Below are 22886 nucleotides of genomic sequence, written 5' to 3'. Positions count from 1 at the left end.
AGTCAAATATATTGTGCTGGTAAAACAGCACCAGAACACACAAGCCAGCAAATAATTTCAGTCACAAAGTGATGAACGAAAAGCAGTCAAACGCCCTGCTTCTCGGTACATTTGGCAAATGATTTTGATGAAGAACCGAATTCCTTTAAAAATCGATCACCGTGTCTGTGTCTATAATTTTCGACACAGTGGCTGCATCGGCGTCGAAGACGGAAGCTTAAAATGCATTTTACTCGTACTGGCGTTCAATAGCGCCTTTCTTAGGTCATTATTTTACTGCGCGCTAATTCCACTAGTACAGTTGCTGAAGTTTCGTAAGCAAAATGTTAATCATCGGCAAATGAAACCCGTAAGTGTGCTCATGCATACCGGTATAATGTTCTTAATCTTCTCTTTTCGATCCGCTTGAGGAGTACCGACTCGCTTGTTTTCTTTCTTTTCATAAAAAAATGTTGCAGGTTGCGCCAGCAGCATTTTTATATTGTATTGTATTTCTCATCAGAGCTCTTCAGACAGCTCGGATACACCGCAGATATCACACGTGTACGCTCAAAACCGTGTATTGGTTTCAATGTGTCTATAAGGGGTGCAGTATTAATGGTTCTCTCCACACCACCTGCAGTCACTCCTATTAGAAGTGTTCCTATACGCGGAGTACACTACAGCTCCGCGCTTCGCTATAAGTTCGCTGAACAAGCAGCTGTCAGTTGCACACTCATCCATCCGCGCGGGATCACACCCTGCGGGACCCTCTGTTCCCGACAGCAGACAGACGCGCGCACATATAGAGGACTGCGTACAGAACATGTATATTCGACATTTTATACACAGCCAAAAGGAAAAAGAAAAGCGGTGGTGTCTGGTTAACTGAATTGAACTTCCGGCAGCCCAGAGCGCGGTGTTTCGCGCGAGCTCACTGCAAGAGCGGCACTCGACAACATCGCAAATTCAGCACATGCTCGCCAGCCGAATACGAGAGTGAGTTCGGCATGCCTGCCTCGCTGGATCTTCGCTCTGAAATCTCTTACTGCCTGTTTCCTTTCAAGCGTGAACAGTCGCCCTGATCGTTATAAATCGGTCCGTAAAAGGGAGGAGCTCGTGCTCTCACTTGCTTTGTTTTTCGGGTGTCCTTTCTTTCACATTCTTTTCTCCTTTAATTGTCCCCCTTCACTGCTCTCAAGTATTTTCTCTTAGTTTTTTTTCTTAAAGAAGCCGTTGGAGGTGGTTCGTCGTGCCAAAACCCAACGATAAAGGGCTGCTTTTTGCTGGTCGGAATTCTGCGCAGGAATTCCCCCGGAAAGGAATGGCGGCTCCTCCGCTGTACGTTGCGGACTACCTCACCGTGGGCTCCATCAGTGCGCTGGGGATAGGCGTCGGTCTGGCTGCCACATTCTTTGGACGACGGCCGAAGGCTGAGGCGGCGACGAGCCAGGACAATGACCAGGAAGAGGCGTTTCTGGGCAGCCGCCGTTTGTACGCGATCCCTTTGGCTGTGTCCATGTTCGCGTCGGCTGTGACGTCCACGTCGGTGGTGAGCTTCACGGCGCACTTCTACGTGTACGGCCTGCATGTCGTATGGGGTGCCGTCTCCAAGGCCATGGTGGCGCCCATAATGGCACACGCTTTCGTGCCGGTGGTGTACGGCCTGCGTCTCACGTCGGTCTTCCAGGTGAGACCCTTTCTCTTGCCGCCTCCTTCTGCTTGCAGCACCCCTGCTCCGCAGTGCAACGGAGTGCAGGAAAACGAGTGCCAGTTAGGTTCGGCATGCGTGCAGTATGCGCCACGTAACGGTCAACCAGGTATTTACGATAAAATTATTACACGCCGCTGATGCAGTATGAAACTATTAGAGCGCAATTCTTAACGACGGTTTAGAACAAGCGTCTGTTTTTGTTGTTGTTTTTTAATGATTCAAATATTAATATAAATGTCATTCAAATTTAATAAGCTAGAGATACAAAAAGTTATCGATTAGATATTTTGTACAGAGCGTCAAAGAAAGCTGCAGACGCTCCAGTTTGCGTAGCAGCGTAGCTTCCCAGCGAAAGTGTTTTCCGCGCGCTGAACGAGCTCGAAGTGCGCTGTCACACAGTGCACGAGAGCCGTCCTGCTCCAAGGGCTCGATCACCCGCTGGCATTTGCGGATGGCTCCTCGTCGAGAGGCAGTGCGATTGTCGGTTCCATCACCCGGCCCCGCCACAATGGAAGGCAGCCAATTTGCTGTCCCCTGTCACGATTCGCCTCGGCCACCGCTGCGCAACTCGTATATTAAAGCTCTTTCGTCGGACAAAGTTACATGCTTATCTGAGCACACTGATGTCATAATATATAGCCTGGACTAGTGATTCCTTTTAGTACCCGTTTAGTCCAATACATTCAGCAAGAGCAATGCATGGGCACGATTCCAGCTCTGCACACTGGCTGTAAATGCAGGGCTGGGTTTTTTGCTATTAAGTCAGCCGGCAGTACGTTCGTTAACAACTGTGCACAGCTTCTCAGTCACAGCACTGGAAATAAAGCCATACTGCATGCATTGATAGCTTTCATTGCTCTTTACGACACTTAAGGCCAGCTGGCGAGGTTTGGGGTCACATCAAGCCTTCACTGCATATCGGTGGTGAATGCTCCACCTCAGGGAAGTTTCAGAATTATTTCGAATTCGAGAAGCCGAGGGCGTCCGTATACATATGAACCTTATAAATCCACGGAGGAAAACCTTCTTAGTGATTCCATTTATAACAGCGTCGTAATTGGCGACTAAAATTGCGCTGTCGCTTCGCCCTCTGCTGCGCGCAGAGCGCGGCGGAGGAGGCGAGTAGAGAACAATAATCCGACTATAGGTGACGTCAGCACTGGTAGTTCCGCGCCTCCTATAGACGTGCTGGCTTCGGGGCGTCTGTAACCGAGCTCGAGATCAGCGGCGAGTGGTGAAGTAGGCGGGCTCAGCATGCCTGCTTTCTGTGCAGCCTTCGGCTGTCTCCGCAGGGGGCGCCTGTAGTGCGCAGGCGAGTGCCGAGCACGAGTCGGTTGGACCCACCCACTCATGCATTATAGACCGCGCGTGATACGCAGTCGCGCTACTTTCTCTCAATCCCTTTTCATTGCCTCCTTTACCCCTTCTCTTACGACGCGCGTCTGAGGTGTTTACCGAGAGTTTACTGCGCCTTTCCTTTCCTGATCATTGCAAAATAGAAATAATTATAATCATTCGCTATACTTGCCGCAAGTCTTCACAGCCACAGTTATCGATTTAGAAGGCGCCCTCTTTTCTGGCGTCTACGTTGTGGCGCGGCTCATTTGTGTCGGAGGCTGTCATGCAGGCACTGTTGTCAGGGAAGGCTGGAGGCTGTTCGGAGCTTGAGTTTGTCACAATCTGCCCATTGAGGTCAGGCAAAAAGGCAGCTGATCGCCATACATGCGGTGCCATGGTGGATAGGGTGCGAACTGGCAGTTTAGTTCTTGATGCTCGTAATAAGCGGTAAACATCCAGAAAACCTATACGGTCATAAACAACACCCAACTTCCGCGTTCAGCGCCACCAACGCCGGCGCGGTAACTGAGGCAGCCAGTTTGGTCGGGCCTCTTTCGAATCAGCCGGCGGGCAGCTGAGGAAGTCTGCTGTATAAAGGAGCTAGACACCGCAGCGGACACGGGACAGAGCTCCTTCATGTCTCACCAACTGGCCTACACATCTACCCTGCTGTATAAGTTCGCGGCGAAAGTTTTTTTGTTTTGTTTTATTTTACGGCCATAAATGGTCTTGACTGTTTTTGGCTACCGACATTGCCTTAGGAACGCTTGCACCTATGTGAATTTCTCTTTGTGTTCTTCTCTGTCTGCCGTTTCTTTCTGGCTCCATTAAGTAAAAAAAAAATCAAATCAACTCACCCAGCAGTACTACGTGTTAAGTGAGTTCTACATAAGGTGTACCCGCAGCAGAATCTGTTGGCGCTGGCACAAGCTTTGGCTGGCGTCAGCAGGTGCCCCTTTGGACTAAGGCGCTATACGTATATCCTCTCACCATCGCCTGTCGTTTCGCCCAAAGAACGCGATGCAAGCTTTATGTGAAAATAATGTTTTTAACAGCGGTAATGTATGATTATACTCATGGTTCTCTTGTCTCTGTTCGTACCAATTTAGTATTTTGGATGAACTCTGATCACGCAGTGTTGAGCTAATTCTCTTGGTCTTTCCCATTGCGCGTGCAGTACCTCCGCATGCGCTACAACGATGGACTCGGGGTCACGGCCTGCGTCATTTACTTCTTTCTCAGCGTAAGTTGACAGCGGATTTCGTGAGATGGCTGCGTTATGGAACATCGCCAAAATACGATCCTACACAGGAAAGGGATACAAAACAAGCGAAGGGATGAACATTATGTAAGAATGAAAATAAGCCGTATGTTTTAAGAGGCAAATCACGTGCGACTCAGACATTGTGGAGTGAACAGTAGTTGAAGTTTACATCTACATATTATGCTCTATGCGCATCTGAGGGCGCGCAATGGACGAGACACTGGTTGAACTTGCCGAATTCCAGTTAGCGTGAAGTAATTGCACAGTTTTTATCATCACGTGTGCCACTTATGTGTATCTTTGTATCCCTTGTTTCACAACACTGCCACGCAACCAGCCTAGTTTTCTAGCCTGGCGACAACGCTGAAGAGCTAACTGTTCCACAAACTTGTGCACAGGTTGCTGAAGTTATTGGTGAGCAGTTGTTTGTCTGTAGAGAACCTACATAGATTGAAAGATGAAGAATTGTGTGACAAGAGCGACGCCGTTTTTGTGAACTAGTGCCTCTGATGTCGCAAATTCGTATCTAATTCATAAAAATGTAGCGATGGCATGAGGTCGAAGCATGTTTTTGTTTTTTGTTGTTGTTTTTCTGGAAAGGGGGGGGGGCTCTAAAACCCCACAGAAGCGCCTTAAATCTGCGAAAAATTAAAGACGCTTCCTTGGTGGGAAATCAAGATATCAATGACTCTCTCCAAGGACATCGCTACCATCACATGCCCATCCACATTCGCCGAAGCTGTAATCGACCTTTTTTTTAGCATAAAACTTGTTCAAATTGAGTTTTTGTACCCACCCTTATGTAATACCCCCGGTGGGTGTTTAGGGTATTAAAATTAAATTAAATTAACAGACCATTTACTCATTCATTAAACCGCTGGACGTTTTCGCTGCCATGAATAAAAACTGGGAAACTAACTGTCCAACTCATATATTCTACAGCATTTTAAATCTTTATATTTTTGTTCCGCAGGTGATATTTGGTGGACTCTCTATATGCACCTGTTCTCTCGCCCTTTCAACAAGTACGTTTTGTTTTCTTCGCTTTTCATTTTCTACTCGAAGCTCACGTTAGATCAAAAATGTCAGCGCGAATGCAGTAAGGATCACTGAAGATTTAAAAAAAAAGGTAATGTGTCGGCTTTTCTTCCAACTGCGACGATTCCACCAGCTAGAGAACATATGGGCACCAATGTTTCCATATGGCCATAATATTTTGTGGATTGGAAACAGCGGATGACTCTGAGTCGTAAAAGATTATTAATGTGTAGCTAATACACAGAAAGACATTGTTCTGTACATTATTCAGCCAATGTTTATTGTATGACCAATTTGGTTTCAGTTTTTTTTTCTTTTATTGACTTCTTGCGAGCTTTCGTTTTATGGGGACCTGCACTAAAGTGTTTTTTGAAACTTCTTCCTTTTTGTGTGCTTCCACCACTTCGCCAAACCCTCAAACGTTTTGCGTTTCCTGCTTTCTTCCAGTACTTGGTGCGAATTTTATTATGTGGAACTTGGTCATCGGCCTCGCGGGAACTGCGTACACAGTGCTGGTGAGCGCCGTTTTCTCAAGTGCCTCGTTCACAATCCGCAAACTTTTTGGGGTCGGCGTCTTCAATGTCACGTTTCAATGGATATACTTCGTAGTTTTGCTGTTCGTCTGTTAATGCTTTCATCGGTTTGCACAGCCCGCAATGCCACTTGAGACAATAGCAGGCTCTGCGAGCATGTGCTGTCAGAATTTCAAGTCGTGGTCTTGGCGCTCTGAAGGTGCTGAGCTCGTCAAACGCTTGAACATTTGACGAGCGGTAAGCTTGATTCGTTTTTCGTGTCTGCGTAGGTACGAGCGTGGTTAGGGCCCTAAGCGCCGTGATTTGAGACAGTATCTGCAAGACATATTATTTTAAACGGCGCATGACAGTCACGGACTCCAGCCATGACACTGGGCACAGCCCGCGCGCCGAGGTAGGAGTAAATGGCATGGCGCCGTCCGCTGTGGTACAAAGCGGCCGATTGTCGTCATTGATGCAGTAGACGTGTTCGCTGTACACCGCAGAGTTGACGGCTGTGTGCAGATGCCTCAGTTGGGTCTCTCGGCAACATGTTGAGCGACACAGAATCATAATGGCGAGGCCTATATTTCCAATGGTGCACGACTTTCGTCCTCACAATGCTTTGCTCAAAGTCGCATGCTACAGGGCTCAGTATGACCCGTACAACACGTCGGCAGTAGGTTCGCGTCCTACAGCAAACGAATTAACCTCGATGCATATATCACCAAGTATGTGGAGACGCTGCAGGGAACCCTAAGCCTTCCATTCGCAGCTAAGTCGAATAATTTTCATTAGAGCCGGGGTCGCTTCGTGAAGTGAGTTCTGACCGCAAGCTGCGTGCTGTATGTAGATCGTACAATGAGCTCGGTAGCGTGTATAGAAAGAAGTGATTCTTGCAGGCTGGTGACATGAAGTCACGACATACTCGTGCAAGATTTCTGTGAATTTAGACGCGCACGTTGTGCGATTTTTGACACGGGACGCCCTCAACCGTCACACGCTACAGAAAAGAATAGGGCTCCCTTTTGAAAGGCATTTACAGACCTTCGAATGGTATGTCAGTACAGAGCTACTGATATTCTATTGAATATCTATGAACGTTGTAGAGGCTATCAAGACGCACTGCATGCATGGTCTCCAGCGTTGGAAAAGCTGTTGTAACCTGTAACGCGCGTGACAAGACTTTCCTTTAGTACTTCGTCCGTTTGAGACCTTCATACTGGAGCCAACTTCGTCTGGATGAGCTGCTCTGAAGCAGCAAACGAACATATTTATTAAAAAAAAAACAATGTTTCGTGTGGTGCCATAGCATCGATATACGATCAGAACGTCCAGCGCGCGCTTCCATTAAAGGGCAAGATTCGTGGCGTCGTGTGGGCGGACACTGTCCAGGGACTCGTAATGTTTGCCTCGCCAGTGGCAGTCGTGGCGAAGGTCGTCTATGACTGTTACAACGAAGAAGACCCGCTTCGGCGCCGACCCATCTGGGATTTTGACTTCAGGAGATTCATATTCCGGTAAGACGGCTTTCGAATGAGCCCTGGACGTACACTGAAGCAGTTTCCTTTATTTATTTATTATTTATTTGATAATACTGTCAATCCCTTTTTCAGGGATTTTTACAGGAGTGGGTAGAAGACTGCAGATTTTTGGTAGAGACATTCGCATAAGCGTACAAAAAGGACAACGAGATATGTTAAACAAAGATAATTGGCCAATGTAAACAGAATTGAATGGGGAAAAAGGTAACGCACAATCAACTAGTTTCGGATACATATGATGACACAGCAATAGAGACTAGCTCGTGAAATACAAAAGCAATAACACCATACACAATTTCACATCGCAGATTAAACCATACATGGCAAACAAAAAAAGCGAACCAGGCGGAACAAGCGAAGCAGAGAGCACTATACTTTTCGGCCGCGTCGAAACTAAGAAATGCCCGCTCTTCTCCAACGACCAGTGCTAAATAACATTTCACTTGAAAGGAGATAACATACTCAACTACTGAGAATTTCATTCTTAGCGCAGTCGAGCAGCTAACTGGGTGCATCGCAACTCCTTGTCCGTTTGTTTTTCGAAATGAGAAACCCGCGCTTGAATGCATAAATTCACATTTCTCGCCACAGCTGTTGAATTCGCGCCGCCTAGAGTGAGCTCATAAATTATTCCACCGTGATTGGGTCGACCGAGTGTGACGGCACTACTGCGGCTCTTTTTGTCGCCATTTTCATGATTTTCGGGCCTTGAGTTCTTTTATTAACATGTCACGATAAAAAAAGAAAATCTACTACAATTGGCAAGGTATATTGTTATTTCATCACGTTGCGTTGTAACTTTTAAACACATGAACAGGAGCCTTGCATCCGGGTGCGGGGGAAAATTCCAGCCCTAATTAAAAAGAGAGTAGAATCAAACTATCAAGCTGCATACGTCGGTCGCGCACTTAGAAAAGAGATCAAACTACCTGTTCTTCTGCCGACTGATCTACTTACGCGGGCGGCGCTTCAGAGTCCGCCCACATTAATACCCATTGCTGTGGTGAGCCGACACAGCATGTCATACAGCCACGAACGTCACGGAGCTCAGCGGCACGCAGATTGAAAGAAGCAAACTTTTATGTGCCTCTTCTGCACGATTACAGGACTGACTTCGACTTGTCAAATGACGAGACCATCTGGGCAGCCACGTTAGGCCTTCTGCCCTTGTTCTTCGTTCGATACGGCTTCGACCAAATCGTAGCGCAGCGATATCTCTCCGCCAGGAGTCTCCGGGACGCTCAAAGGTACGCTATGCCCCCCCCTCATTTTCTGAGTATGCGATAAAACAGCTTATTTACGCGGAAAGACGCCGGGGCAGTCTCAGTGTTTTAGAAGAGGAGCGCACTTTTCGCTATTGTACACACCGGGAAGGCGATTGACGGGTATGGTACGCATGCGGATTCAGTGATGTGTGATACCGGCCTCCCTGGCTCAGTGGCCTTGGCGTGTGGGTGCTGAGCGCAGGTTCGCGGGTTTCGCCCCGCACTCATTTAGATGGTCAAGCGCATGGTGTTCGCAAAAAAGTCCTCCACCACGGCGCACCTCACAGAGCGCAGTCTTGGCTTGGGCACGCAAGTATTTTCCATTCTTGTCGGGTAGAAATAGTCAATCAGGCATGATAGGCCGTCGTGGAGGACGTTTATGTTTCCCGGGAATGCTTAAATCACCTTGACTGTCACGCTTGCACAAGCGTAAGTCGAGCCGCGGATGCAAAACTCACATAATTTCAGTCCGCCTCCGCAACACTTGCCTTAAGGGCCCGAGCACTGCTGGCTAGCAACTGGTAACAAGCGAGGCACTGAACCAATCATGGCAGCCGGCGCGGAACTCGCAGACCCATCTCGAAGCACCCGCGCGCTAAGAGAGCTGAGTGAATCTCCGCCCGGTCTTGGAACAGATAATGGCCACGATCAAGACACACGACGCCGGAATATTGCTTGGCGTTTTCTCGAGCTGCGTTTTTGATTCTGCATATCATGGACGTATAGAAGAAGAAGCGCAGCTGTACGAGGGCACGCAATAAAGAAGCGCATGCACAATTAATTTGATTGTGTTTCTTCCTTGCGTCCCTGCGCAATTTCTTTCATGTATATCTCTCATGCGTCAGCTCGCTGAAGCGAATGCCCCCTTTCAATATAAACGTGAATGTGCATATATGGGAGTAAAAAGAGAGTAAGTTGCTCTCTAGTTCACTCCCTTTCATAAAAGGGAGGGCGCTAGAGGACAGCTTACTCCCTTTTACTCCTTTCTATTCAGAGAGCGGCTTCATAGGTGCCATAGCTGAAGCTTTCAACACGGGGAGGAAATTACGGCGAAAAAATTGCCTGGACGGATACAGAAACATAGAGCCTTCGATTTTTAAGGAATGTTCAGTTATACGCCCATAAAGCATTCAAAAAATTAGTCACATTAGTACAAACGCAAGTGCGAGTGAAACTGATGCACTGCAGAGGTCAGGGGCGACATTTTTAACATTTAGTTTCGATTTCCTTTCGTTTGGTGGCGTCGATGAGCACAAGGAAAGCACCAAGAGGTGAGGAATCAAACGAGCGATCACAGTTACGACCGGTGTGGTGGCGGCGCCGCCGCTAGCTCTCGACGCATCCAGCCCTGCCGTGTTACAGAGGCTACTCTTCGTCAATTCGTCGCACAACCACTGCGTCGGTTCTTTACAAAGGCGGAAGTAGCTCGCGAGCACTATAGTAGCGCCTGGGAAGCTAGTCGGGCACATCAAGTGCGTCATCATGCTCCTCTATGCGTCAGCGTCGGTCCGCCTGTGCGTGGGGCGCGTATATGCAAGTCGGTGGCATTGTAGGCGTGTTTCTGCCGCGACCAGTGTGGCCCACGTCACCAAGAGTAGTGACTAATGGCAGAGGAGCAAGTTAAATGAAAACGAAATAAAACGTTGCAAAATGTGGTCCTTCGAACAAATTTAGACACAAAAAAACACCGCACGCATGGGCACAGGTTCGGGAACCCCAAACGCATCAGCTACATTCAAATCTTTTTTTTTACACTGTAGCTTATCCCATCCGTTAGACATACATTTAGGCAACTTTGATGCCATGGAGTAGTGGCTATGCACACCGCCTATAGTAGGATACAACTTAAAAAAAAAAAACAAGAGTTGTTAACACTGGGCCACGGTCCGCAGCGTCCTGTATTACTTCGCTAGCCAATCACAACAGTAAACGAAATCAGCTTTTTAATGTTTGACTTTATTAAACAACCCAGGTTTCATAATTCAAGAGGTTATAATTTTTTCTTGTGATTAGCTTCTGGTTTAGGCAAGAAGAAAAGTTTTAACAACGGACTCCTTTTTTGGCGTGGAGGAATTCTGTACGGTGGTCCTGAATGTGGGCGGAGCTTCACCGTTGTATCCGACTATAGCGTGCACATTGCACGGTGTTGCTTCGTGGCGCGGAGTCCTGCTCCACGTGTTTTTGCAGTCATCAAATTAAGCAACAGCAGACATTTAATTTTACGCAGGATACGATGCCCTAGATGCCTGACCAGTCCTCCTTTCTACGTCTATTTGCTGCCTGCAGCAGGTACGCCCGGAGCACGGAGCAAGACTATATCGGAGGTGAAACTCCCGTCAGCGCGAGCGAGCGCAGGCGACCAGGTCGGCCCGATTGAACAGTCGCGTCATGTCCTCTATGAACATCGCGACGCTCTCATTCGGCTGCTGTAAATCTTAAGCGCAGGGCGATTTCAGCCTTCTCTTTTCTTTCGCAGCTGGTAAATGTCGCTAGGAGCTCTCGACGAAAAGCCTCCCAGGTGGCAAAGGAAGTTTCGTGGTTCTCAAACCACGTTTTGGCCGAGTCCTACAGCGCAAAGTAGACGTTGCGCAGCTTGCGCTCGCCGTCCCACTCATTGAAACCCGCCACTCGGTCAAAGCTGGCCAACCAGTCTTCGAAGTCCTCAAACCTCTCACCGTGGAATGATGGGGGCGACCGAAGTGTGTGAAGGACAAACGGCGGGGCATTGCCGGAATGCTGACTTGTCTGGCTAGCCGTAGCGGACGTCATGGCCCTTGCTGTTCTTGCGAGTTGTCCGAACTCTGGGTGTAGGCCTCGCAGGCGGCGGCTCGCCTTGTGGACTGGTGTTGTAGCCACGCGTTGAGAACTGACGTCAAGAGTGTCCTCGAGGTCAGCGTACATGGACCGTTACCCAGCGGTTCCACCAAATATGTCACTGACAAACGGGCGAAGCACTCAAACCAGGTTTAATTAGACGTGCTGGGAGTGCAAGACAGCAGGGAGCTCGAACGAGGAAGAAGACGAATCCCCTAGGCCTTCGAGTGAGCAAGGCATGACAAAAATCCCATCTAAAACAGTTCGGCCGCGGTATGGCGCCACTGGATTGCTTGGTACTGTGGCAATATTACAAGAATACTTAACCGTAAACGAAGAATAAAGGGAATATACAGCATTTTATACTGATGGATCAAAATCTCTACACTACGTCGCAAGTGCTGCGGTTCAAAATAATTGAGAAAAACAGTACGGCTGCCTGAGTACGCATCCATTTTCAAGGCAGAGTGTTACGCAGTCTCTGAGCTGTAGAAAAAATTATAAATGAGCACATTCTGAATAGCATCATTTACACTGATTCTCTGAGCGTACTCACCTCACTTCACCATAAAAATACAGTTAGACCACTAATCGGTGACATCATTCATAACATAAGAAGAGCTAAAACACAGGGACAAGACAAAATTTTGCTGGGTGTCAAGCCACATCGGAATCACAGGCGATGAGAAGGCGGATGCATGTGCTGCAAAAGCTCGGAACAAAGAAATAAAGAACGTGAACATTCCATACAAAGATGGCATGAAGCTGGTACAGTGTAAAATCAGGTATGACAGTCCCAATGGAACACTGAAAGAAATAATAAGTTACACTTAGTAAAACCCTTAATAGAAGAATGGAAGTCATGCTCACAGCAAAAACGTTTCATCGAAGTTATTTTATGCCGTCTCTGTAATGGACACACACACCTAACATAACTTTCTAATGACAAAACAAGACACACCTTTATGTGAGAAATGTGGAGATGAGCTCACAATAAATCACATCCTATTCTCGTGCACACTACTCGAACGGCAAAGGAAAAAAATATTTTACAGTATTTTACAATGAACACATTCCCTTCCACCCCAATTTACATTTAGGAGATAATCCATCTGTAAGAATTTCATCTGTTTTGAGTTTTCTGAAAGACGCAGCGATTTTAAACAAAATATAATATCACAGAACTATTATTTCTAAAAATTCTTACCCTATGCTTTGATGCAATTTACGATACACCTCATTCATTTTCTCAGGCCTGAGAAGGCGGCTGAGGTCTGCATTTGATTAGTTGGGCTCCTCGGAGTCCTTGTCCGGACAAGGACTTTCACTGAGGACACCCAATTCTTGACATACATTATACCATGTGTTTGGCGCATGATAGCCTGAGTAGCTTATGCGCCACATAGAATCCCAATACACTACAATACCATACAATACACAAATCGTCTCTCGACCCCTCGACCTAATCTCCTGGACGTCACTATCGACCGTGTTACTGTGCGCGCCCTGACTGACACCGGTGCCCATGTATCAGTAATGAGTGCTGCCCTCCGCCGTCGCCTCCGCAAAGTCCTCACGCCTGGCATGTCCGGTGTGCGTATCGCGGATGGCGTCACGCCTGCTGTGGACGGTATGTACCGTGCGCGTTACTATTGCCGGCCAGAGTGTACCGGCTCAGTTCACCGTGCTGACCACTGGTGCGCATGACCTTATCCTCGGCTTGGATTTTTTGACTGAACATTCCGCCTTTATTGACTGCTCGGAGGGTTTCCTACACCTCGAACTTCCACTGCTGGATTCAGAACCAGTCGATGTATCACTGCTACTGTTCAGTGCCAAATACTTTCGCCTGTCATCCCGAACCGCCTCTTTCGTTCCACTGACCCCACCTCGCCCAGTTACTGATGGCGACTATCTCGTTGCTCCCAATCTTGACCTCTTGCTTACCCGTAACGTTGCCCTACCTCATACTATCGCCATCGTCTAAGCCAACAACGCCCTCTCGCTGCATTTCCTCAACTTCGGCGTCTCTTCCCGCCACCCCTGTTCAAGACACCGCCGCCACGCGCCGGCAGTCTCCTCTGTCGACAGACGCCTTCACGACCATGATGGCTACAGACCTCCGTCCCGACCAAACTGCCCAGCTTCGTGCCCTTCTCGAGTGTTTTTCGGATATTTTTGATTTTCATGTGAACAACACCACGCTGGGTCAAACTCTCGCCGTCAGGCACCGCATTGAAACCGGCGATGCCCCTCCCATCCGCCGCCGCCCCTACCGGGTCTCTCACGCCGGGCGTCAGTTAATCAATGTGGAAGTTACTAAAATGCTAGGGAAAAACATTATCGAACCATAACACAGTCCCTGGGCCTCACCCGTCGTACTTGTCAAGAAGAAGGACGGCTCCTGGAGTTTTCCCATTGATTATCGCCACTTGAATAAAATCACTATAAAAGACGTGTACCCCCCGCCACGCATCGATGACGCACTTGATTGCCTCCATGGTGCCAAATTCTTCTCATCCATAGATCTTCGCTCGGGCTACTGGGAAATTGTTGTAGATGACCAGGACCGTGAGAAGACCGCCTTTGTGACCCCTGATGACATTTATCAATTTAAAGTTTTGCCTTTCGGATTATGCAACGGGTCAGCAACATTCGAACGCATGATGGATGCCCTTTTGCACGACTTTAAGTGGTCCACCTGCCTGTGCTATCTCGATGAGTCATTGACTTGTCACCCACGTTTTCCTCTCACCTCGCTGACCTTTCCCAAATCATTTCCTTCTTTCGTCAAGTTCCGGCCTGCACCTCAACTCGTCTAAGTGCCGTTTCGCGCGCCGTCAGCTCGCCATCTTGGGTTATGTGGTCGACATCACGGGGGTCCACCCTGACCCTGATAAGAACCGAGCCGTCAGACTTTCCCCAGCCACGTTCCTGTAACGACGTCTGAAGTCTCTTAGGGCTGTGCTCCTACTTTCGTCAAATTGTCGAAGGCTTCGCCGACATCGCTAGCCGCCTCACGGACGTCCTGAAAAAGGACGCCACCTTCATCTGGGGTCCCGACCAAGTACAAGCGTTTTCCACCCTGATATTGAAGCTTACTACCACACCAGTTCTGGCACACTTCGGTGTGACCGCTCCCACTGAAGTCCGCACTGACGCTAGGGGCTACGGCATCGGCGTTATCCTCTCTCAGAGGCAATCCGGACAGCACCGTGTCATCACCTACGACAGCTGCCTCCTCTCTGCCCCGGAGCGCAATTACTCAATTACGGAACGTGAGTGCTTAGCCATTGTCTGGGCGGTTGGGAAATTCCGCCCATATTTATACGGCCGCTACTTTACAGTTGTCACTGACCACCATGCGTTGTGCTGGGACTCTTCCTTGAAAGACCCTACAGGACGGCTAGGTCGGTGGGCACTGAGCCTGCAGCAGTACGATTACTCTGTATTCTACAAGTCTGGTCGCTTGCACGCCGATGCTGACTGCCTTTCCCGTTACCCTGTTCGCCTGTGTGGCAATCCTGGCACTGACAGCGAGGACGCCCTGTGCTCTCTCTCTGCCCTCGCAAACATGGCCGAAGAACAGCGCCACGATGCCGTGCTGCGCTAAATTATCGAACACCTCCATACCACCCTATTAGATTCTCGATTCTCCGAAGAGCCGCTTTGTGCTCTGTGATGGAGTTTTATACCGTAGGAGCCTTAACCAAGCTGCCCCTGACCTCCTCCTCGTTGTGCCCAAACACCTCCGCACTGCTGTCCTCCGAGAGCTGCATGATCTCCCCACTGCTGGCCACTTGGGTGTCTCCCGTACTTAAGACCGCGTGCGTCGTCGATTCTTTTGGCCCCGCCTCTACCTCTGTGTACGCCCCTATGTTGCTGTCTGCGAGGAGTGCCAGCGCCGGAAACGCCCCACCACTCTGTCGGCCGGTCTGCTTCTGCCGATTGACGTCCCACCCGAACCATTCCAACGCCTCGGCTTAGACCTTTTGGGAACATTTCTGCAATCCACCTAGGAGATCAGATGGGTAGCTGTTGCCACAGACACACTACTCGTTACGCAATCACGCGGGCACTTCCTACCAGTACTGCTATTGATGTTGCCGAATTTCTTTTGACTGACCGCATCCTAAATTATGGTGCTCCCCGTCAACTTCTTACCGACCGAGGCGGATGCTTCATGTCCAGAGTTGTCGCGGACATTCTTCGGCCGTGCACTACAAAACATAAGCTCACCACTGCCTACCACCCGCAGACAAACGGCCTCACAGAACGCCTCAACCACACTCACCAAAATGTTGGCTATGTACGTTTCTCCGGACTACCGCGACTTGGATATTGCTCTACCCTATGTGACCTTCGCCTACAATTCTCCCGCCATGACACTGCCGGCTGCTCCCCTTTTTATCTTTTGTACGGCCGCGAGCCCCTACTGCCTCTGGAGACGCTGCTTCCCACTTCTACTGCTACTCGCTTCCCGGCTACTCGCTTCCCAGAGCTCTAAGCAGGAAGTCTACAACCGCCCTCACCGTGTGGTCTCCTTCTCCCATGGCTCCCTCGCAATCTCGCCGCGTGGGGCTCTGAAAAACTTCTGTCCTGCTATATCGGACCGTACCGTGTGCTGCGCCAAGTCACCGCAGACACTTATGAGATCGCTCCGGCCTTCCTCGGTGCAAGGTCCTCTCAGCATGAGCCTGATATTGCGATATGTCTCGCAATCCCATTCACTGCCCTGATGTACACCGGGATGGTGCCTTTTCGACCGGGAGGCCGCGCAACGGATAATCTTCGTAAAGACGACGTGGAGGAAGTGTCCGGTGTGCGCGCGCTATCTGCTCAGTGTTCTCTGTGCCCTGTGCTCCGGTCGTCCGTCTGCCTGCCTATAGACTTCGGGCCACGTAGCAATATTGTGCACGTAGATCACTTACCTGGAGGAAGCGGGAGCAGCACACATTGTGTGGACTTGTGCTACAACAGACCTTTGTAAACTGCTGAAAAGCAACAGTCTTGACAGAGGTTGTACATAGTTGCAGGCCCAATTCCCAAAGGTGGAGTAAGGTTTTGGAGGTTTAATCGCACATTAGTATCCACCCAAGCGCAGCCTTCCGGGTAAAAAGGAAGTAATGAAACCAAGGAACCCCGCTATTTATGAAGAAACATCCGGTGTTCAGAGCTAACCTAGACTGCTAGCAGGACAGCAGGGAAAGGGGGGAAGAGAACGGAGTTTGTAGGAACGGTGTAGTAAGGTTGGTTTTGAGGAAAGGAAATGGCGTAGTAGCTGTCTAGGCAATTTGCCTATTATCATCCACACAAGAGCAGCCATATGGCTACAGAGGATGCTGAATAATTACTCCATTATTTACATACTGTTACTCCCTGTCGCTATCGCTCACCCGAACTGGAGTCATTTCATTTACTGTCATTAATTTGAGAATAAAACAACGCAGTGATGCAACAAGCAGAAGTCACTTTATTTCAAAGTTCAAACAAAAACAACAAAGAGCATCAAGTACCCTTGAATGCCACTGCACACAAAAATGAAAGAAGAAAGGGTGCCACCAGTAAGCCCTGCTGCTGAAGACCTGAAAAAAAAACATGCAAGCATAGAGTTATGCCACTGATTCAAATTGCCAGCTTGCACGCTGACAACACAGCTTCCCGCGCAGGGAGCATCGCCAACTAAAGCGGTCACAAAACATTAGTGCGAACATACGAATAACATAAGACATGCGCACGAAGGCTGCACACAACTACGTCGAAAGACATTCTCGTGATCTGTACATGATCAAATTAGCCCAGGACAGATGTTACATGTTTTAATACTCGCGGATTTTATGCATTCAGTGCTGAGAAAAATTGGAGGGAAACAATATCCGCCTTAAAGGTATGACGCGATAGCGTACCCCTTAACGTCACGTAGGTGGCCCACCAGCCTCCAACACGTTGCTCCCTTGAGACCACCTGCCAGAGCCATGCCCGTGAGTTTTTTTCTCTCATGGCGCCGACGCCGACAACGCAAATACCAGGGCCCGCTTGCACAAAACTCGTTAGTCCAGTCTAACTCTCAACTTCAGACTCAATCACGCTCATTGGAGTCTATCTTCCCTAGCCGAAAAGTTGCTTGCACGAAAGAAACTAGCCTGCAACAAGGCGGGAAGTGAAGCTTTCAATAGGCAGGAAACCTAGCCGGCTTCGGGCAGTCTCAACGAAAAATATTGCCAGTCTTCTCCAACATGGCTGCCGTGCGTTTGATCCGCCTCGAGTTGCTCGCCGATCGGCTGTTGCACCGCGAACGCGTATTTAGTGACGGGACAGATCGGCTTGACACATTCAGCAAGGAGCAGCTGCAGCGCCGCTTACGGCTCGGGCGTGAAGGCATTTCTCGCCGAGCCAAGCCAAGCTTCTTCGCTCCAAGATCGAGCCCTCGACGCGTCGGAGCGTTCGGAGCGGCGCTTTGTGCACCGAGCTGCAACTGATGCTGGCACTGATATCCTTGTACAATTGCTTCTTAGAGACAGTACACAAAAATTGTAAAGAAAAATGAGCTTTCAAATCTGAAAAGCAGCAACAACCTCAAATAGGAAATCGCGAACGCAAGTGCTTCTTACGTCACTCGTCGACACAACGAAATTGGATACTGCGCCATTTCCTTTCCCCAGAAACCAATTATTATTATTAAATAGTTCACGCAGCCTATCTTGTATAACGCTTCTTAAGCAAGGGTCACTTTAGTACCGCAGAAACATAAATCTGGGGACGACCTGTCTCAAAAACAAATAGGAAATCCGCACACCTCCCTCTTTCACCGATTGGAACAAATTGGTACGACTCGTTCGCTCCCATGTAGAGCCCCACACAAAAACTGCGAGAACTCTGTGCAGTTTTTGAACATTTACACGTTTCATGCACATAACTTGCAGCACATGCTAAATTTTCGCAATTATAAACAAGTTGCATTCTGTCGCCCGAGCAAACACTGACAACTCTCTTCCTCTCCAGTTATGGTGCTCTCGCTCGCTCTGTCACTTTCGCAATTCCAATATTTCGTAGCGTCCTTGTAATGTTCAATAGGTAACCCTAAATAGTTTCCTAGTGATTCTGTCTATTGCACGTTTTCGAACGATAAAGGGTTGGTCTCCCAGCGCCCGTGCCAAAAACCCAAGTATTTACCCCAACTCACACTGTTTCCTGACGTTTTACAAAACTTGTTAACAATGCTCCCTGTTTCGTTGATGCTGACCCTGTCTGTACAAAAAACTGCTACATCATCAGCGTAAACTAAGAGTTTACATTCACTCGCCATCAGGCGGAAACCCCTCAGTTGTTCATTTTGAATAACCTTCAATCAAAACGGTTCCAAGTATATCGCAAACAACACAAGAGATAGTGGGCATCCTTGCCTCACCGATGTCGTCACTTGAAAGGGTGTTGTGACACACTTGTTGACAATAAGGCTCGTGAAACTCTCGGCATATGACATTTTAACGCTTTCCAATATCACCGAACCTACATTTACGTGTTCTAATATGCCGAAGAGAATTTCCGGCTGTTTCCCGGATTACTGCCGGAGGTGTGATCGGCGCCCACAAATCTACTGCAAGCCGCACAGTACGCCGAGTTGCTGTCGCCCTCGTCCGCCGCAGCAAAGATTGGATCTGGTAAGCCTGTCTCCAGCCTTCTATCTTTCCCTCTATGTTGTTACTGCCGCTTGCTTTCTTTGGCTCTGCGTATTCTCGCATGCATTTTAACCAGTTGCGCGACTTGAACATCAGCTGCCGCACGTCCGACGTCTCAAATGCGTTCTTTTTCACGCGAAAGGATCGCAAGCAGTGTGTATAGTTATCGCTGGCCGTGAATGTTTTGGTGTTCAAGAGCATATTTCTTGATTCTGTTCTTTCGAGTCGACACCGTGCGAAGCTGTGTGATGGTCAGGTGAGATTAATATCATTATAAATGTGACTCCCTTAATATGTGCGCGTGCGATCGAGTGTGTGCAAGCCCGCGCATGACATCGGCGTGAAACGGAAGATGACCACCCCCGTTTTCTTTCCAGCTGGCCGTCGCCTAGCCAACTGTGGGAAGCCCAAGGCGGCTTCTACGCGGTCGCCGGCTTTCCTTGCGTCGTCTGTGCGATCGACGGCACCCATTTGCGGATGCAGGCTCTCAAATAGAACACGGTCGCAAATGAGAATCTCCAAAAGGGGGCCACATTAAGTTGCGGAGAGAAGTTGAAAATAGCGAAAATAAATGTAGCAATGCGTATGGCACTTATTCATGTTCCCGGCACTAGCAACAGCACCCTAAACATGGCTCTACAGCCTACCAAATTTCCTAACCTGTTGAGCGTTTTGCTCAATTCTTTGTTCCTGTCCTTTTGTGCCAGCTAGTTGCAAGAAAAATATTGGCGGTGGTTTAGCTTTGCTTAAACCTGGAGTGACGCGATAGCTACAGCTCTAGCTATAGCTCTACAGCTGGCCGAGTGAAACTTGGTCACGTGACCAACCACGTGACGAACCACGTGATAAGCCACGGCGCCGCGCCGCCGGCAGCTGTCCGCACCACGTGTCCAACCACGTGAGAGCATGGCGGCGCCGCCACGCTGAAGGGACGAAATGCCACCGTAATGTAGCTGTCGCTACAAAAACTCGTCGAAAAAATTCAAAAGGGAACTTTACTTGACATAACTGAATACATTTATTATCGCATCACATCATGGCGCAGAAAAAGTCTAAATGATACATTTCGACCGTTTCCTAGAAATACACAATATCACTCATGCACTGAACCAGCTTCTGAAAGTGTCAGTAGTAAATATTAAGTATGACAAAACTTTACACTTTTTACACAGACGTGTACCACTTGCAACTGCCACACATCACTAGGTTGGTTGTGAGGAAAGGAGAGGTGCAATAGCCGCGCTACAATCAGGTCAGCCACATGAACCGCGCTGTTTAGGAGGGAACATGGGCAGCCATATGTGCACTCCGGTGGCATTTCAAACGTGCACTGCACTAATTATAAAACACAGGTGGCCTAATTTTCATGAAACACAAAGAACACAAAACAACACAGCGTGACAATATAGAAAAAAGTATAAACATCTCATACATCAATACACATACAGCGGGTATATATTGCACATCGAGACAGATTATCACAAATATGGCGAAGAACGAAGAATATTTAGTGCACATATAAGTTACTATATATAAGCATAAACAAAGAATTTCACCTTCGCTTAGTCGTGCAAGCGATACTGCGAGTTTTAGCACTGAGTGAAGAGACGTAGTGAACCGTAACAAGCTGCAAGTGTGCACATACTGCAGTACAAAAATTTTTGGTCAATATTTCCTTAAAAAAGTGAAAACAGGCATACAGACTTGTGGAACGTCGCGAACAGGCAAGGGAACTTTTTGCCATTAGAAGTCAAGTCGGCTGCTGAACACATCGCTTTTCTCTTTCTTTGCGAAGCATCTCACGCAGTTTGGGAACTGATTTTAGTTTCGTTGAAACGCCAGCGGCTTTCAGTTAGGTCCGCAGTTCAACCGCGTCCATATCCTCGATGCAAGCGGGAGGTGTATCCTCGTGCTCCGTTTCGGGAGCGCTTCGAGCCCTATTTGTGCGACTCTCTTAAAATCATACCTTCAACCCAGTATAAACGACCGTGTTTTTTGTACGCGCGACTTATTGTTACGTGTGCGCTATTCTCAAGGCATTTTGCCAGCTTCAGTGCGTCGGCGGCAGCAGCATTCCATTTATTGGATTTTGCATGATGCAATTGTTTCAGAATATCATTCTTTTTCTCAATGCCTTCGCTGGAAAGCCACCCCAAACACTTGAATTCTTTATGCTTCTTTGAGGCATGACAGGAAAGAATATGCATATATGACGTCATTCTCTCAGCCCCGTAAACCGTATGCCCTAGTTCTCCAAGTTCTAAGTAGGTTTTATGAATTTTTGTCGTTTCTTGCTCGATGCTTTCGCCGCTCGTGTTATGCTCAATATGATCAAAAACGCGACTAAGCATTTTCCAAAGTGAGATGATTTTCTTTTCTGTTTCCGGGCTGAGTTTTCCAAGGAGCCTCTCTGGCAGCATTTCGAGCAGGCGCTCGCAGGAGTCTCCTTGAATGAGGTAATTTTTTCCTTTTCTTTCGTCCTACCACAGTTCAAATTTTATACCACCGCTGTTAATTGCCTGCACAATCGCTTCTACGTGAGTGCCCTTGGTGTTTAAGTTCGTAACTTTATCGCGGTTGTCTTTGTCCATTGCTTCAACAATCAATCCATCAACCAGACGATTAACGACTCTAATGCGCATGTGTTAAAATATCTGAAACCACAAACGCAGGTTCAATGTTGAATAAGGGAACTACTTTCATTCCGTGTTCTTTAGCAAGGCCGTCCTCTCTCATATTTTTTAGAGTGCGCAGAAGAGGCGGCTTATTAAGCTCTGTGTTCGCCCCAGCTCTGCTTCGTTCCTTTAAGTTTGCACGATAGTAAGGACATGGGTGCCTAGAAGACGCTGACTGCATTCCTTGAACTATGAGAAAGAGTTTTAGATCGGAGCCCAGACTAAGGCAGGAACTTCCTGTCCCTCCAAGCTGACACTGCCCCTTTTCACAACACTGGTAACTTCGTCAATCAAATCTTACAGACTTTTTGTAATCTGAAAATAGTTGTCAGAAACTGCGACGACTGCGAGCAGGCGTTGAAAAGTATGGCTGTATGATTGATTGATGATTGAGTATGATTGACAGCAGCCTGCTGCTGTCAATCAGGAGAAAAGAGTTGTCCAGCTTGTTCGTTTGCTGACAACACAGCCATCTCCTTCTATTGTAACCAAAATTGACTGCGACCTGAGCCCTTCTCCTGTCGTACCTCTTATGACTGCGTACTCCCCAACGGATTTCCAGTTCGTGCACAAAAGACACCTGAGCGCCAGTTACCTCTCCTGGGGTTTTAAATTTACACAGCAGTGCTTTCGTCTAGTTTTTGCATGTACGAGTTGATGACACGGAGCGAGGGTAAATTAGGGACAGTTGAAGACATTTTTTCCCAAAAAACATTGCTTACAAAGTGGTTCTTTCAGAGCGCGGTGATTGCACGGACGCTTTTCTTCTCGGGGGAAGATAGATTCCGATAGTCAGTTTTACCATTACTGCGGTATTAGTTTTGATATTTCGCGCTACACAGATGCCGTCAATGTCAGAAAAATTATTTTGTGCAGTAGCCCTTGAAGGTCTTCTACAACCAACAGGCATAAGTTCAACCCATAGCTTTCTAAAATTTCTTCTAGCACTTGAACTATCACACTTCCTGCAGAATGCAGCTTTATTCTATCTGTGCTTTTCGAACCTTCCCCGACCCTTTTTCCGCGGTTGTTGAGCAAGCGGCAGTTTTTGCCTGTGATGACAG

At 48.2% G+C, this 22886-nt stretch overlaps 1 protein-coding gene across 1 annotated transcript in view; it reads left to right on the top strand.

Moving 5' to 3' along the window:
- The first annotated feature begins 931 nt into the window (after positions 1 to 931).
- The window catches only part of LOC144120729 (sodium-coupled monocarboxylate transporter 1-like), an 86088-nt gene continuing 64133 nt past the window's right edge, over positions 932 to 22886 (top strand). Inside the window, exons 1-7 of the mRNA XM_077653393.1 lie at positions 932 to 978; positions 1286 to 1669; positions 4209 to 4274; positions 5269 to 5320; positions 5781 to 5848; positions 7202 to 7365; positions 8496 to 8636. Of these exons, the coding sequence (XP_077509519.1) occupies positions 1304 to 1669; positions 4209 to 4274; positions 5269 to 5320; positions 5781 to 5848; positions 7202 to 7365; positions 8496 to 8636 (857 nt within the window). The 5' untranslated portion in view covers positions 932 to 978; positions 1286 to 1303. The remainder of the gene's footprint in view (positions 979 to 1285; positions 1670 to 4208; positions 4275 to 5268; positions 5321 to 5780; positions 5849 to 7201; positions 7366 to 8495; positions 8637 to 22886) is intronic.

The sequence above is a fragment of the Amblyomma americanum genome, chromosome 1 (genome assembly GCF_052857255.1).
Source record: "Amblyomma americanum isolate KBUSLIRL-KWMA chromosome 1, ASM5285725v1, whole genome shotgun sequence".
Taxonomy (NCBI): Eukaryota; Metazoa; Arthropoda; class Arachnida; order Ixodida; family Ixodidae; genus Amblyomma; species Amblyomma americanum.
The sequence above is the reverse complement of the archived record's forward strand: the minus strand, read 5'-3'. Positions and strand labels throughout refer to the sequence as shown.